Source organism: Antechinus flavipes, chromosome 4, assembly GCF_016432865.1.
Source record: "Antechinus flavipes isolate AdamAnt ecotype Samford, QLD, Australia chromosome 4, AdamAnt_v2, whole genome shotgun sequence".
NCBI lineage: Eukaryota > Metazoa > Chordata > Mammalia > Dasyuromorphia > Dasyuridae > Antechinus > Antechinus flavipes.
The window spans coordinates 141,325,565-141,340,840 of record NC_067401.1 but is presented as its reverse complement, the minus strand read 5'-3'; the positions used below and the strand labels follow the sequence as shown (position 1 = coordinate 141,340,840).

Here is a 15,276-nt window from a genome sequence, read left to right as displayed (position 1 = left end):
TGGTGGGAAGCCTTGGTTTGTGCCCCTTATTTTCTATGTGGTCTGGGGTAGGACACTCAATCCCTGGAGGCTTTATACAGCATCTTCATTCAGACCCTTATTACCTCTCACCTGGCCGGTTATAATAGCCTGCACTGCATCCTGGGCCATTGCCAGTCATCTTGACTTATGTCTTGCTACTGGATTCTGATGACTCTGGAGGAGAGAGGGAGGCTGATGACCTTGCACAGTTCTTCTGCCTCACTTAAATCCAATTCACTCACAAGTCAAGCAATCCCCCTCCTCCTGTCATTGGTCCTCTTTGAGAAGGAAGGACAAACAACAATAGCCAATTAGATGATCTCCCTATGTTGCTCCCTTCTCCCATCTTTCCTCACCCCACCCCCCAAAAAAATGGCATTCCTAAAGCACAGCTTTGACCTTGCTCAATAATCCCTAGCTTCCTTAGCATCAACTAGAAACTCCTGTTTGGCCCTTAAAGTTCTTTATCATCAGGCTTCATATCTTTCCCCTCCAGGATCTCCAGCCAAACTAGCTAGATTTGGGGCAAACTAGCCTGTTTGCTGTTCTTCATACATGGCATTTCATTTTCATCTCCCATTTCAGTGTTTTTGCCTCTTGCAGAGATTAAAAGGTAATTTCCTCGAGGGCAAACAACTGTTTTGCTTTTCTCTTTGTATATAGAACATTTAGCAAATGACAGGTGATAAGTGAATGCTTGTTGATTTAAACCCTTTCAAACCTTGCTTTGCCAGATCCTTCCCAGCTTCTATACATAAAAGAACATACTTTGATATTACTCCCTGTTTTTGCATAGTCAAGTTAAACTTGATTTTCTTGCTGTTTCTGAAACTTGACATTTCCAACTCTTTCCTCTATTTCTGCGTCTTTGTAAGGGGTTATTGCTCATCTCTGGAATGTACTTCATCCCCCTGGCTCCATCAAATTTTCCTCCTATCTCCATTCATCTTCCTACTTCAAGCCTTTTTGGATTTCCCTCAGCTCCTGCTGCCTTTCTCACCATCATTCCAGTCCCTTGCTTTGGATTTATTGTGTATATATTTATATGTGCTGGTGAAATATAATCATACATATACATGTATATGTGTATGTGTGTGTGTATATATTTATAGTTTATCCAGTATCTAGATATGTACTGTAAATTCCTTAAAGGCAAAGATTTTCATTTTTGTTTTTGCATTCTCTTTTTGTCTTTGCATGAAGCCCAACAAGCTGTAATCAATAAATATTCATTGATTGCTTCATTTCTGTCACAATAAAATGAAGGGTTTGGACTGGAGCCAGGGATTTGGACTCTTACGAAGGCCTTCTACAGTTTGGTGAAGCCTATGGGCCCTTCTGGGACAGCTAGGTGGCGCTGCAGTAGATAGAGCACCAGGCCTCTAGTCAGTAGACTCATCTCCCTGAGTTCAAATGTGACCTCAGACGCTTACTAGTTCTGTGACCCTGGACAAATCAATTAACTCTGTTTGCCTCAGTTTCCTTACCTGAAAATTGAGCGGAGAAGGAAATGGCAAATCACTCCGGTATCTTTGCCAAGAAAATCCCAAATGGCACAAAGAGTCAGATGTGACTGAAAAAAAGACCTCATGGATAAAATGTACTCCTTTTTAGAATAACAGTTTTAAATGCATAAAATAATTACAGAGGATTACAAGGACCAGTTATATTGAAATAGTTAAATACTTGTGTTAACACAAGTTCAGGGACTCCAGATGGATAAGGTCTCTTCCAGTTTCAAATCTGTGATTCTATGAACTGGTTAGAGTGGTCATCTCCCACATCAGACAAGGAGCTTCCTGAGAATAAGAGAGTTTCTCCCCCAACAAACAGGAAGCTCTGTTAAGGAAAATGATTTTATCCAAATGGAGATAGGCATCTCATCTTTCTCCCTCTTAGCCTCATTCATATCCAATTCATAAAGAGATCTTATAGTAAGATTTTTTTTTTTAATCAGAAGGAAAGAGAAGTCACTCTAGAGTAGAAAGAATTCAAGCATCTGCAGGCAGCTCAGCCTTACTGGCAAGGGTCAGTTATCCTAGTCTGCAGCTCCAGCCTTCCCCAAAGCTGACCAGACTTTTCTGCAGGGTTGGTTCCATCACTTAGATTTAAGGCATTCTGCCATAGGCCACCCTTACCGCAGAGGCTTTATTGAGTCCACACTTTTAGCCTGGGGCTCCATCTGAGGTGGGAAGGTAGTCCCACCTTTGGGGAGCTTCCAGTTAAGAGGTTCTTCTGAACTTGGTGAGTGAACCTGGCATCCAGAGAACTGAATATTGAACAAAGATACCAGTTGGCCAAGTGAAAAGTTTGTTGACACTATATATAAGGAAGAGGCCATCGTGCCTCTGGGTAGAAAAGAACCTAAATGGAAGTCAAAAGGAATTCTTTTTTTAAAAAATTTCATGGAGGAAGTGGGGAAATGGATTCTTCTGTCCACTCTAGTTAATATAAGTTCCTTTCCTGGATTTTCAAGAGTCACATGAATTGAGGTAGGGTGTGGTGGGCTAGAAGAGAGGGAAGATGAAGAGGGCATGATTGTTAAAGGAAAAGTTTAGAAAGCTCCAGGCTTTTGGCTCTAGGCAAAGGGTAAGGAACTGGAAAAGCTGTGGGTGGATCCCTGGAGAGGTGATGAAGGGGGAAGCTCGGAGCAGGCCTGGAAACTGAGCAGCCCTGGGATGGGCAGATGACAGTCTTGGTGTGCCAGGGAGGAAAAAGATGGGTTTGCAGGCAACACCATGCACACCATGCATACCCAGACTCCCATTCTGGCCCACAACCACGGCGTCCGCAGCAGACACGGGCGGCCCCGGATGGACACACACAGATAGAGGCACACAAGTGTGAGGGGACAAACACACGCCCAGAGCCAGCCCCAGGCTTGGCCCACTTCTCCGGAGTTCTCAGAGGGCTTGACCTAAAGGGACTTAATACAGATAATCTGGAAAGGTCATAAAGTGCCCCCTCCCCAGAGAAGGGGGCCGCACTTTTCGGGAGAGCGCATAGGAATGAGGTTCCCGTAAGCTATATCTCAATACTCGGGGCTGGGGCGGACCTGGAACGGGGAGCAAGGATGGGGGAGGAGGGTGGTCAGAAACCCTCGGGGATTTAGAAGAGGGTGTCTATGGATGGGCTAAAGGACAGTACCTAGGGAAGGCGGCTGGATGCCAGGAGCTGGGGCGAAGGGCGGGGCTGCCAGCTGGACAGGGAAGGGGGGGAGTTCAGTTAGATCTTGGGGGCGGCGGCCGCAGGGCTCGCTTTGGCCTCCAGCCGCGGCGCGACCGAGACCGTGACGCCACGCGCAGCTGGGACCGCCCCCTCCCCTTTCTCCTCCCCTAGGCTCCGCCCCGACGCCGCAGGGCCAAGACCGTCCCCGGGCCCGGGGGAAGGGTATTCGACTCGGCCCCCCGCGGGAATCCTGGGATGCTCGCCAGGTCCTCCGACCCTCCAGAGCCGCGGGACCGGGAGGCCGGACGGGGCGGGCCGTGCGACGTTGTCCTGATGGAACCTTCACCCCAGTCCATCTCCCCTCCCCCCTCACAGGCGGCTGTTTTCTTCAGATTCGGGCACCACCCCAGGACAGAGACCCGCAGACACCTCCCCCAGCTCCTCCGAGGCCCGCAGTGTGCCACTCACGCCGGGGGCTCTACCATTCCCCTGCACCTCTAAGGAGTCCACCCCACCCCCCTCCTGTAGCGGTCGGGGCTCTCGAGTCCTGGCCTAAATGTCAGATTAACCAGAGGGGGCGCCGTCGTGGCTGGGGGAGGGGAAGTGTCCAAAGTAGGAAGACCGGCTCTGCTCGGCCTTTCAACCCCAGCCCAGCTCCCCAAGCCTGCGTCACCCCATTCCCCCTTAGGATGGAACCTCTCCAGAGCTGAAAGTTTTATTTATTTTAATACTTAAGGATCTTCTGAGCAAATGAAAACCTGAGTATAAATCCAAAGGGCGGAGGAAAACGTGACCAAAAGCAAGTCTGTGCCTCCCCCACGACTCCCCTTCTCCTTCCCATGCACATAGAGATGTCAATTATCTTTGTCTATCTTTATGGCCTCTCAGCTGCGTCTGGGAACGCGGCTCAGAAAAAAACCTTCCCGAACACCCTCCTCGCATCAACTCAACTCTTCTCTCCTTCCAAACAGCATAGACGCCCAGGCCCCTGCCTCAACCTGCCTGAGCTGAGGTACCTCTGGGAGGGCCTGGCACGGGGGAGGAGAACGACAGGCAAGTGGCCCGAGGGCTGTGGGGGAGGGCGCGCCGAAGGAGGGGGGAGGGCGGAATGCAGCAGGAGCGATCCGGTGCTGGTGGTGTCTGGGCATCCTGGGGCGTCCTGAATCCCCGAGCGGCCCGAGAAAACCAGTCATTTGGCCGCAGCTCCGCAGAGGGTCACCAAGAAGGGCCCAACTTACTCCATGCAGCGCCCACCTCTCCGGCAAATACTGACCGGTCATGGAATACCAGAATGTCGGCTGTAGAAAGCACCTAAGAGCCAGTCTCACCTGGTAAAGTTCCAGGTGAAGAGACGGGCCCAAAGGAGGGGATACGACCTACCTAGAATCACACAACTACTTTGTGACATAGCTCAGACTAAAGAATATTAAGGCTCAGAAAGGACCCTGAGAGATCCCGCCCAACCTCTTATTTGACAGGTGAGGAAAAGGAGGCGAGCCGGTGAGGTCCAAGCCTCCCTGCTTCCCCAGGAAGGCTCAGGTGCAGAGTGGAAGACTGGGGGGAGGGGGGGGGAAGGAGGGCGCGTTGGCAAAGAGGAATTGCCGTCCTCCTCCCTCCCCCCACAATCTCCGGCGACAGCAGTGTCCCCTAAGGGCCAATCACCTCTTCTGCCTCCGAAACTGGCGGTAGCACCACTGTACCACGAAAGGCCACAGGAATAGGAGGAGGATGGTGGGTAGAGAGAGCTCCAAGGCCCGGGGCCCCTGCTGGGATGGGGGAATCTATAGGAAGAAAGCAGAGGATAAAGGTGGGGTACAGGCTTACCATCTGAACCTCAGCGAGACTCCTCAGCCCTTGGCCCAGGTCAGTATCCCCTCCCTCCTTTCCTCTCCTCCAGCCCGGCCCCTCCCCCCCTTTTCCAACCAGCTATCCCCAACCATCACTCCCCCAGAGCCAGGAAACACAGGGCCACGGGAAGGAAATACCAACCAGGAAGACACCCAGTGAATAGTGCTTTTAACCAAAATCTCCTTTACCTGCAGCTCTCCCATCTTTCTGTTCTTTAAAACTCTTGTTTCACACAGAAGTGTGTGTAGGATTAGAGGGACCCAGATTAAGTTCAAGTTCACTACCCCTATCCACATTAAAGCCTTCAGCCTAAACTCAGGTCCTTATATACCATTAAGAAAAATTTACATACTTTGGGGTGAAAGCAGAGGAAATGAGCATTAGATTTAGGGAGCAAAACCCCGTAGCAGTGATGGAGGATCAGTTGAGATGGGTGCTAATGCAGGGGTGGTCCTTATGTCAATCAAGGGATAATGTTCAGAAGTGAATGAGTTTGTGACCCCATTTGGAGTTTTCTTGGTGGAGGTACTGCAGTGGTTTGCCATTTCCTTTTCCAGCTCATTTTATAGATGAGGAAACTGAGGTAAACAGGGTAAAGTGACTTGTCTAACCCCTGAAGCTAGGAAGCATCTAAGGGCAAATTTTGGAACTCAGGTCTTCCTGACTCCAGGCTGGCATTCTATCCATTCAACACCCGAGGTTCACCGGGAAGGAGGGGAAGCTCCAGGGCCACAGGTAGGCCGCCTCTGGACTGGTTCCAAGGGAGAGGCAATCTGGGCCCAAAGGACAATGCCTTCCTCACCATGCCTCAGCAAAGACCATTATCTAAAACTAGAATATCCCTCCCTCTTCCACACCACCATCCCTTTCAAATCCATTAAAGGCCCAGCTCAGGGGCCACCCTCTCCAGGAAGCCTTCCCTGATCTCCCCGTCTGTATCACCCTTGACTTCCTCCACACTCCCCAAGCACTGCTGTATACCTATAATGAATGATTGTGATTTGGATATATGTCATCATCCATTAAAGCCATACCTGATCATGAGCTAAAAGGACTGTGGGCTCTTGGTTTTTATGTGGGTGGCCTTCTAGTGCATTAAAAAGGCTGTTTGCCCATTGCCTGAACCAGCCTGGCTAGTTCAGAGATAATTGTCCTTATGCAGTAGGTCACCAATTACTGAACTATGACCTATGGGGCTACAGCAAGATTTAAAGAGAACTCACTAAATTTTAGACTAAGAGCACTTAACTTGGACTCCAAAAACTTGTTTGTTTTTTTTAATATCTTGATCACTATTTTCAGTAGAATTGGTTTCTTTGTAATTCTAGGTATTTTGTGCATTTAAAAACATTCTTCTGAGAAGGGGTCTACAGGGGTCACCATAATGTAAAAAAAAAAAAAATTAAGAACCCTTTTTATTAGACACAAATCCTTATAGTATGGAAGTAGTAATCTTGTCACTTTCTCCTACAAATCTGTACAGATGGGGTCACCCAGCTAACGAGTGGCATAGTACCAAACTGAAGAATATAAGCTCTGTGAAGGTAAGAATGGTATCTTTTCATAGATTTACATCTTCTACAGTCAGTACCCAGCAAAAGGTTTTACAATCATTGTGCACTTAAAATGTTTCTTGACTCAAACATAACTGAAATACCAGCTAGTGTGAGAGATTGGAAAAATAGACTCACTGGACCAGGTTGGAGACTCACTGAATCAGAGAGAGGCCCTGCCCCCACCTCCACAGTGCTGTGAGCCTAGGTTATATCTTTTCCCCAAACACCCTCAGGCCTAGCCCCCACATCTCAGGGAAGATGACAGTCCAGGGTAGGAGGGAGGAAGAAGTAAGATTTAGAAAGCCAGGCCCTATATTTCCAGGTCCTTTCCTGTGTCCCCATGGCTGAAGGTTAGAAGCTATCTACTTCTTGGCAAAGATTCGGGAGTGATTTGCCATTTGCTTCTCCAGTGGATGAAGGCTAACTTGCCTCCTGGTGAGTGAGGGTCCGAGGCTGGCGCCTTCTTGACCCCAGGTGCAGGCCTCTCTGAGCCACCTCCCTGCCTCCATCTGACTGTACCCAAAGTCTAGAGTTTCCCTTCTGGTAGGAAAGGTAAGAATAAGAACTCAAGGGTTTCCGACATGTAAAACATGCCATCCATCATAATGAGCCAGCAGAGACACAGGGTAGACCCCCAGGAGTCCCCGCCACTCCCTAAACTTAGCCAATGCCCACTTGAGAACTTTCTAAGGGCCAGACTTGGCTAGATTGGGCCTGCCTACAGGCTGACATTTCTTCCGCAGTCTTCTGACACATACACACACACACACACGGAGCGAGAGACAGACAGACAAACAACAGAGACACAGAAAGACACACAGAGGGAGAGAGACACAGAGTGTGTGTGTGTGTTTGCAGCTAAGTGGTGCAAGTGGATAAAGCTCCCATCCTGGAGTCAATCCAAATCTGGCCTGAAACACTCATTAGCTATGTGACCTTGGGCAAGTCACTCAATCCCATTTGCCTCAGTTTCCTCGTCTGTAATATGAGCTGGAGAAGGAAAGAGCACTCTAGTTATCTTTGCCAAGAAAACGCCAAACAGGTTCACGAAGAGCCAACAGTCCTGAAACATGTGAACCACATAGTCTATATATACACCTCTGGACATCTGCCTGCGTGTGAGTGTGGTGAAGAAGGAATAAATGTCAGACAGGACCACTGAAGATGAGGGGGTGAGAGCAGAGTGGCGGGGGTGGGGGTGGGGGGCAGCAATTAGAACCATTCAGCTTTAGGGGAGCAGCTGCCACAAGAAGAGGGCTGGGGGAGTCAGCTTTGCTGCCCCAAAGGAAGGGTCTACTTCTGCTGGCCTTCCTCCTGTTCCCAGGCCAGTCTCACTTTCTAGATTGAGGAAGCACAAAAGAAAGGGCAGCCATGGTAAAAGATCCTAGAAACCAGTTGCTGGAATGCTCTGAACTACAATACTGGGAGCAAGATCCCTGAGAAGAGAAGCCTGGGTCCCTGAAGGCACTGGAGAGGCTGGGCCAGGACGAGAACCCAGATGTCCTAGCTCCAAGTTTTAAATTCAGAGGCAGTTACATGGTACATGGACAGTATTGGAATCAGGGAGACCTGAGTTTGAATACTGTGCCTCAGGCATTTATGAATGTGATCTCTTAGTCTCAGTTTCCTCATCTGTAAAAAGTCTCTCAGGGTTGGTATGATGATCAAATGAAATAATATGAAAAGTGCATTGCTAACCTTAATAAGGCTATATAAATGTTAGCTGTTGCTGATACTATTGTTATCCAGGGGAAAAGATTTCTTGGTTTCTAATGGGATTTCACTAATATTACCTACTACTATTACTATTATCATCATGGAAAACAGATTCTTGGATTTTAAGGAGACTATTACTAGTATTACCTACGCCTACTACTACTATTATTATTCTAGAAAAAGTTTCCTTGGTTTCTAAAGGGACTAATACTACTACTACTATTATTATCATCCTGGAAATAATAGCCTGGATTCTTTTTAAGAATCCTTCTTTTTAAGAGGACTACTATTACTATTACTGCCTACTACTACTATTATTGTTATTATTATCCTGGAAAAAAGTTTTCTTAGTTTCTAAGGGGACTACTACTATTATTATTATCCTGGAAAAAGTTTTCTTGTTTTCTAAAGGGGACTACTAATACTATGAATACTATCATTATTACCCAGGGGAAAACGTTTTTTGGTTTGTAATGGGACTACTACTACTATTACCTAATACTATTATTATTATTATTATTATTATTTTGGAAAAAGACTTCTTGGTTTTTAAGGGTCCTACTACTCCTGCTACTATTACTTACTATTATTATTCTGGGAGAAGGTTTCTTGGTTTCTAATGGGAATACTACTACTATGATTATTATCTTGGAAAAAAAGGCTTCTTGATTTTTAAGGGTCCTACTACTACTACTACTACTACTATTATTATTATTATTATTATTTTGGAAAAAGACTTTTTGGTTTTTAAGGCTACTACTACTACCACCTACTATTATTATTCTGGGAGAAGGTTTCTTGGTTTCTAATGGGAATACTACTACTATGATTATTCTTTACTGGAAAAAGGTTTCTTGGTTTCTAAGGGAGCTACTACTAATATTATCTATTACTTCTATTATAATTATCTTGGAAAAAAGGATTCTTGGTTTTTAAGGGTCCTCCTCCTCCTCCTATTATGTACTATTATTATTTTGGGAAAAAGTTTCTTGGTTTCTAAGGAGGCAAAGACAAAGGGATACCCAGATGAGTAAATTGAGGAAAAGGGGCGATCTGGTTCAAATTCCAGTTGGGTCTCTCCTGGGCCCTTTTCTCCTGTGTACTTGTGGCTCTTAGAAGGAGGGGAGCTCACCTGGGTGAGGTGGGGCAGGTTCTCCAGACTTCTCAGCCTCCCCTGGACATCTTGCATGCTTTCCTGCAGAGCTCGAACCGTGCTGGCCAGCCAGGCCTCAAACTCCTGGGACCCTTGAGGAGCCCCTCCCACCATCTCTGCACAAACAGATAGAGAGAAGGGGCTGTGGCTCATTCTGTGGCCTTCCCCAGAGCCAGCCCAGGTTCAGATGCCTGATAGGGTAGGGGAAGGGCGGAGTAACAAAGTCTTCTGTACTCAGCTGTTCCGTGCAGCTCTACAGGAATTCATTTTTTGAAAGCTGTACTAGCACAACAATCCCGGAAAAAGGATGGGGATTATTCTCCTTAATTTAAGGACCCAGAATGTTGAAGACCACTAGAACCAGTCAGTGCAGTGGAGGATGAGACCAGAAATAGAGGGCTAAGAACTCATACAGGGAAGGGGTAGCTCTGCCTCCTTCTCTGCAGTGCCCACAGGGGGCACAGATAGTGCAGGGAGGGGCAGGAACTTTGCCCAGCCCCACCTCCTACCCCTTTCCCCAGTAGCTTGGGTTCTGAGAATCAAAGATCGGTCTCAGTGGCAGCTCTGGGCAAAAGGCTGAATTCCCCTTTCATTTGAAAATACCAATCCTGGATTTTCACCCCAGAAGCAAACTAAGGGGAAGGGCAGTGATGGAAAGGCCACAGGTGAGGGCAGGTATTGGAGATGAAGGAGAGAAAGAAGGAAGGTGGGGAAAAGGGGACAGGGTATGAGTCACCTCTCTGTCTTGGAAGCAAGTGATCACTGCTGATGTTGGTCTCTCCTTCAAGAGCTTCCTTCAGCTCCTTCTGCAGCCACTCACCCTGAAAGGAGAAATCCCAGGGGAAGAGAAACAGACTATCGCTTCCAACCCTAATGCCCTGGTCCTGGTTTGGGTGGGAAGAACAAGGGGGATATAACTTGGAAAATGGGGCCACAGGGGTAGAAAAAGCCTCTCACCTGGTCAGGCTCTAGCTGTTCCAAGGAATCACAGAAAACCTCAGCCTCTAGATCCATGGAAGCTCTCCCACGGATGCTGGGAACCCTGGGTGGTTGTGCTTCTGTGAGGGGAGGAAAAGGAAGGGGGCTGAGGGAAAAAAGGGGCTGCTGGATACCTAGGACCTAGGGAGAGACAGTAGCGAACCCTCCAGGGTGGACATAGAGTCAGAGGGAATGTGAGTGAGTGTAAAAGGAGAGTTGGAAAACGAGAGGGGAAAGAAGGAAAGAATGAAGGGAAGAACAGTTGGGAAAGGGGAAAGGGGAGAGACAATAAGATCTAAGAAGTCAAGGACACAGATTTAGGAAAAAGAACCTCAGGGATGTCCTATTCCTTGACCTCTCACTGATCCACCCTCCTTTCTGAGCTCAGTGATCCAGAACCCACTGGTTCTAAGAACATGGATTGTAAGTGTATCCACTGTCAGGTTTTATCTTCTTCTTCTAACACTTGTCCATGGGAAGTGGGGTGCTGAGAGGGCCCTTCACTGACTTATTATCTGTTTTAGCCAACTCCTGCTTAGTCCATTTCTTAACCCCAATTCTATGAACTTAAAAAAAAGTTGGTAATCGTATTTTAATATAGTTGATTTCCTTCATAATCCTATGTATTTTGTTTATGCATTTAAAAATAACCATTCTTTTGAGAAGGAATCCAAAGGGTTCACCAGAATTTCAGAGGCATCCGTGACACAAAAAAGGGGTAGCAGGTTCTGTGCTTCTATCTATTCTACATTGTAACCAAATGTGCTTGCTTATTGTTCTCAGGAAAAACAAATTTTTTTTTTACATTTTCCACCACCATGATATTGTAGAATAAATATGGGCTCATGCATGGAATGTTCTCCTCCTTCATCTCTACTTCTCAGATCCTCTTTCCCCTTTCCTTGTCTTCTTTAATGGGTTACACATACCAGTGGCCTGTCTCTCAATTGATAAAATGATTTTCTATTTAGCTGTGTGTATTTGGTTGTTTTTTTTCTCTCTGGTAGACTAATTTCCTTGAGAACCAAAATTACTTCATTTTCATCTCTTGTATCCTCAGTTCTTGGCACAAAGTACTTAATATTGTTGAATTAAATCAAATTTAGGCAGATACTGACCTGAAGTCTGGGGGACCAGCTCCTCAGGAGGTGGTAGGGGATCAAGGGCATTTCTTACATCCCCATTTGGCATCTTTTCCTTCTGAGCTGCAAGAGGAAAGAGATGGGACAGGTTGACATTTCCTGCCCAAGTTAGTCCCTCAGTCTCCCTTTTTTTCTCCCCTTAATACACACATATCCACTTGTTTACAAGCTAAATCCCCCCAAGGGGGAAGGCTAGGCATAGCAGAAGTAAAAGCTGCACCAACCCCCACATTCCTTCTACCCACCCATAGCCCTGATTTGGCTTTTCTTTTATGCGGAATTGGGAAGACCATGGATTTTGAAGTCAGAGGAAATCTACTTTACTATTTCTAATTTATGTGAACCTCACTGGGCCATGCTTTCCTAATCTACTGACAAGACAATCTTCAATAACGCTCTGGGGATCCCACAATTCTTCCTTCCATGGCCGAGTAACGCCTTCTCTCAGCCCCATGTTTTTCCATCCCCCAAAAGAGCTGAGCAGTTCAGAATCTGGGCCACCTGCCTCTGACTCTTCTTCACCCAGTACTGGTCCTTGTGGGGAGAATTCTGACCTGTGAGTTTCTTCAAGAAGGTCTCTGGGGGCTGAGGCATGCCAGGGATCATCTCGTACAAGGGCACGAAATAGTCAAACATGCCATCGTCCACCTCACTCAAGGGAACTGTATCAATCACCTTAAGAGAAAAATAAAAAAAAATGGGGGGGGGGCGACCCAGCAGTAAACACCCAACTGTGTCCACTGTAGATTCAGCCCTGGCTTGAGAACTAGTGGGGAAGGAGTGGAGGGAGGCAGGGGCTGACCTCGAGGCTTGGTTCACGATTAGAGAACTAGAGTGGAAACAGTGTTGGGCAATAGAAGGGAAGATAAGGGTCACTGTGGACACGCACCAGAGTCCAAATGACAATCACCAGTTATCCCAGGGAGGATGTGGGAGGAAGCACCAGGAAGTTTTTACCTTCTGGGCCACCACCTTCATTTCTGTAATATAAGCTGCCATTGCTTCCTCCTGGCTCATCCTGCCCAGACTGTGCCAAGCATCCCTGGAGGACAGAGTTCTGGTCACCCAAGGAGGCTCCATGAAAGGGCACTGCCATAGAAGCAGTACTGTGGAGCTGGGGCAGGAAAGGAGGGGGCTTTACCATTTATAGCGTCCAATGGGGTCCCAGAAGCCAGGCCTGGGCACACGGCAGGGTCCCTGGGTGGCCTGCTTATAGTAGCTGTAGAAACGCAACATCTCCTCGTAGGATGGGCGATAAGAACCTGAGGGATTGTGGTGATGGGAAAAAGGACAATAGGGAAAAAGGAAAAGCCAAGAAAGAAGCGTCATCCACCCGCAGTTTCGGGGGTAAGAAGTCAGGGCATTTTCGGAGTGTTCAGAGAGACAGCAGAGAACGAAGCTTTGAGACAGGCTGAACAACTGGATACTGTGTAAGGAGATGCTTCCGGGGGTGAGGGGGTCTTACCTATTATTATTATCTTAAGACAACTGGGGTTACACAGAGTCAAACAGCAAAGGGTGACTCACCTATTGAAATATCAGGTAAATCAAACTGTCAGGAGCCAAAAGCCTTCCCTCCATCCCTGGAAACTTCTGAGAACTCCAGAACTGGGGACAGGGGGTACCTCCAAACTGCAGCTTATAATCATCGAGAGCGGGGAGCACAGGGAGGTTAAGGCAGAGGAGACGGGGGGAGGGAGAAAGTCACAGGTCTCACCATTCTTGGGTAAACTCTGGATGACCGTAACGGCCGCGTGGAATTGCTTCTGGCAGTCAGGCTCTGAGCTATCCCCTTCTGTCCCCATTCCGAGCTAATCCTAGTCCGAGGAAGCGAGAGGAGCCGGGGTCGGTGGCGGGGAAGTTCACAGACTTCCTAGAACGGCAAACTCGCGTGAGCGCCCCTGAGACCCGGACAGGTGCGCAGGGATCACTTTTTCCCAACTTCAGCCTCCCACACACCAAACTCTATGATTCCGAGGAGAAAACAGAGGTCTTCCTTTATGGGGACTCACAGAGTATTCTTCCCCAAAGTCGGACGGGCTCGTCCCCGGGGGCGGGTGTGGGGCCTGGGACCGATTCGGAGCCCAGGGGGGCAGAAAGGCCGGCCGGTGCCCCAGGCTCCTGCCCCCTCCAGATGCGCCCTTCGTTGGTAAGCTCCCCCTCCCCAGACGCATCCCCAGCCACAGCACACAACTCCCAGGGATGCAGCCTCCAGCATGCAAGGCTCCACCCCGAGGGCCCCCACTCCGGGGGTCCCAGCGCCGCCCGGCACTCACCCCGGCTGCCCCTCCTCGGCTCGCCGGGTCCGGACAGCGGGGCGCCCCCCTCTCCCGAGTGCCCGAGGTTTCCGACTGACCTCCCGGCGCAGTTGTAAGGGAAAGGGTAAGTGCAGAACAGACACAAGTCTCGGCCAATAAGCAAGTCTCTTTTACTCTCTCCTTCCGCGTTTCATCCACTAGGCGAAGGTCTTTCAACTTTATGCAAATAACCTTTCTGCTGATTTCCAAACGGGCGGTACTATTACCGCTCTCTCCACCACTCCTCCACTAAAATTGAGAAAGGTGCTTAGCGCCCCCTGGTGGAACGGAGAGGCATCTGACGCGAAACTTGAGCGTCCTCTTGCGGAAGAAATGGATTACCGTCACCTAGGCCGGGGAATCGACGTGTCAATTTGCAAGGCGTCAGTCAATCAAAAACTGACTTCTCCGGTTGAATTGAATTGGATTTCCGAGGGAGATTGAGGAAGAGAGACTAGAGGCGATACAACACATGCCAGACAGTGGTGGAAATTCGAGGAGAGTTGGAGGTTTAAATAAAAGGAGAATGTTGCTTTTCGGGTCCTACTGTATACATCAGGGGTGGGGTAATTGCGGACTGTCAGAGAGTGCGCTGCATGCTCCAAACTAACAGTAGATGGCGCTGTGCCCACGGACTTCGGACCCTGACCCCCGGGCTCATTTAGCTTAGATGGACACCCAAACCGACGTCCAGTCCCGTGCACATCAACACCGCCACTCTCTTGGAAAGGACTTAGATGCTGCGTGCACCGATGACGCATAAAAGCGGTCACGCATACACGCACCTTGGCTCATCATTCATGTATCATTCATTACTGAATATCACACGTACAAACTCCCACAGGGACACCTCACAGGAGAGGAACCCCGGGCTCTGGGGAAGCGTGGCAGACATTCTGGGAGCAGAAAACGCGATCCTGGGCATGGAAATTGGAATCTAACAAGGGGCTGTTGTCACTTTTTTGTTTTTGTATCCTTAGAGCTTTGCATACAGTAAGTGCTAAATAAGTGCCTTTTAAAATTCCATTCTTTCATGCTAAGGTTGCCAAAGCCTGCTCATTTTACTTTGGTAACATCTCTTTTGCAACCATCCCCTTCTCTTCTCATGCAATCCTTGCGCCAAAGCCAATCCACACTAATCTATACCGCTCTCAGCTGTCTCAGTGGTCTTTCTTTTTTTTAAAAAACTTTTTATTGACAGAACCCCTGCCAAGGTAATTTTTTACAGCATTATCCCTTGCACTCACTTCTGTTCCGATTTTTCCCTTCCTTCCCTCCACCCCCTCCCCCAGATGGCAAGCAGTCCTATACATGTTGAATATGTCACCTATATCCTAGATACAATATATGTTTGCAGAACCGAACAGTTCTCTTGTTGCACAGGGAGAATTGAATTC

At 48.1% G+C, this 15,276-nt stretch overlaps 1 protein-coding gene and 1 long non-coding RNA gene across 4 annotated transcripts; one reads left to right on the top strand and one right to left on the bottom strand.

Annotated features, from left to right (window-relative positions):
- Nucleotides 1-3,890: 3,890 nt before the first annotated feature.
- On the bottom strand, nucleotides 3,891-13,974 carry ACBD4 (acyl-CoA binding domain containing 4). Of its 3 annotated transcripts, none has more exons than XM_051994876.1 (10): nucleotides 13,859-13,974; nucleotides 13,300-13,455; nucleotides 12,724-12,844; nucleotides 12,540-12,624; nucleotides 12,137-12,257; nucleotides 11,559-11,645; nucleotides 10,420-10,520; nucleotides 10,199-10,283; nucleotides 9,442-9,578; nucleotides 3,891-4,970 (listed from the first exon to the last, which is right to left on the bottom strand). In XM_051994876.1, exons 2-10 carry the CDS (start codon nucleotides 13,385-13,387, stop codon nucleotides 4,848-4,850), a joined length of 948 nt encoding a protein of 315 aa, XP_051850836.1. In that variant the 5' UTR covers nucleotides 13,388-13,455; nucleotides 13,859-13,974; the 3' UTR covers nucleotides 3,891-4,847. The 3 variants fall into 3 exon arrangements, with proteins under 3 accessions (XP_051850836.1, XP_051850837.1, XP_051850838.1); XM_051994877.1 differs by having other exon boundaries at nucleotides 13,300-13,399; nucleotides 13,859-13,960; XM_051994878.1 differs by lacking the exon at nucleotides 13,859-13,974 and having other exon boundaries at nucleotides 13,110-13,390.
- On the top strand, nucleotides 4,955-6,088 carry LOC127560366 (uncharacterized). The gene is made up of 2 exons (XR_007953320.1): nucleotides 4,955-5,052; nucleotides 5,595-6,088. It is a non-coding gene; the product is annotated as an uncharacterized LOC127560366 (long non-coding RNA).
- Nucleotides 13,975-15,276: the final 1,302 nt, after the last annotated feature.

Coding starts and splice junctions, on each gene's coding strand:
- ACBD4 (XM_051994876.1), bottom strand. CDS start 13,387: ATGGGGACAGAAGGGGATAGCTCAGAGCCTGACTGCCAGAAGCAATTC. Junction 12,845..13,299: donor CCAGAGTTTACCCAAGAATG/GTGAGACCTGTG, acceptor ACAATCCCTCAG/GTTCTTATCGCCCATCCTAC. Junction 11,646..12,136: donor CTTCTTGAAGAAACTCACAG/GTCAGAATTCTC, acceptor TTCCTCTTGCAG/CTCAGAAGGAAAAGATGCCA.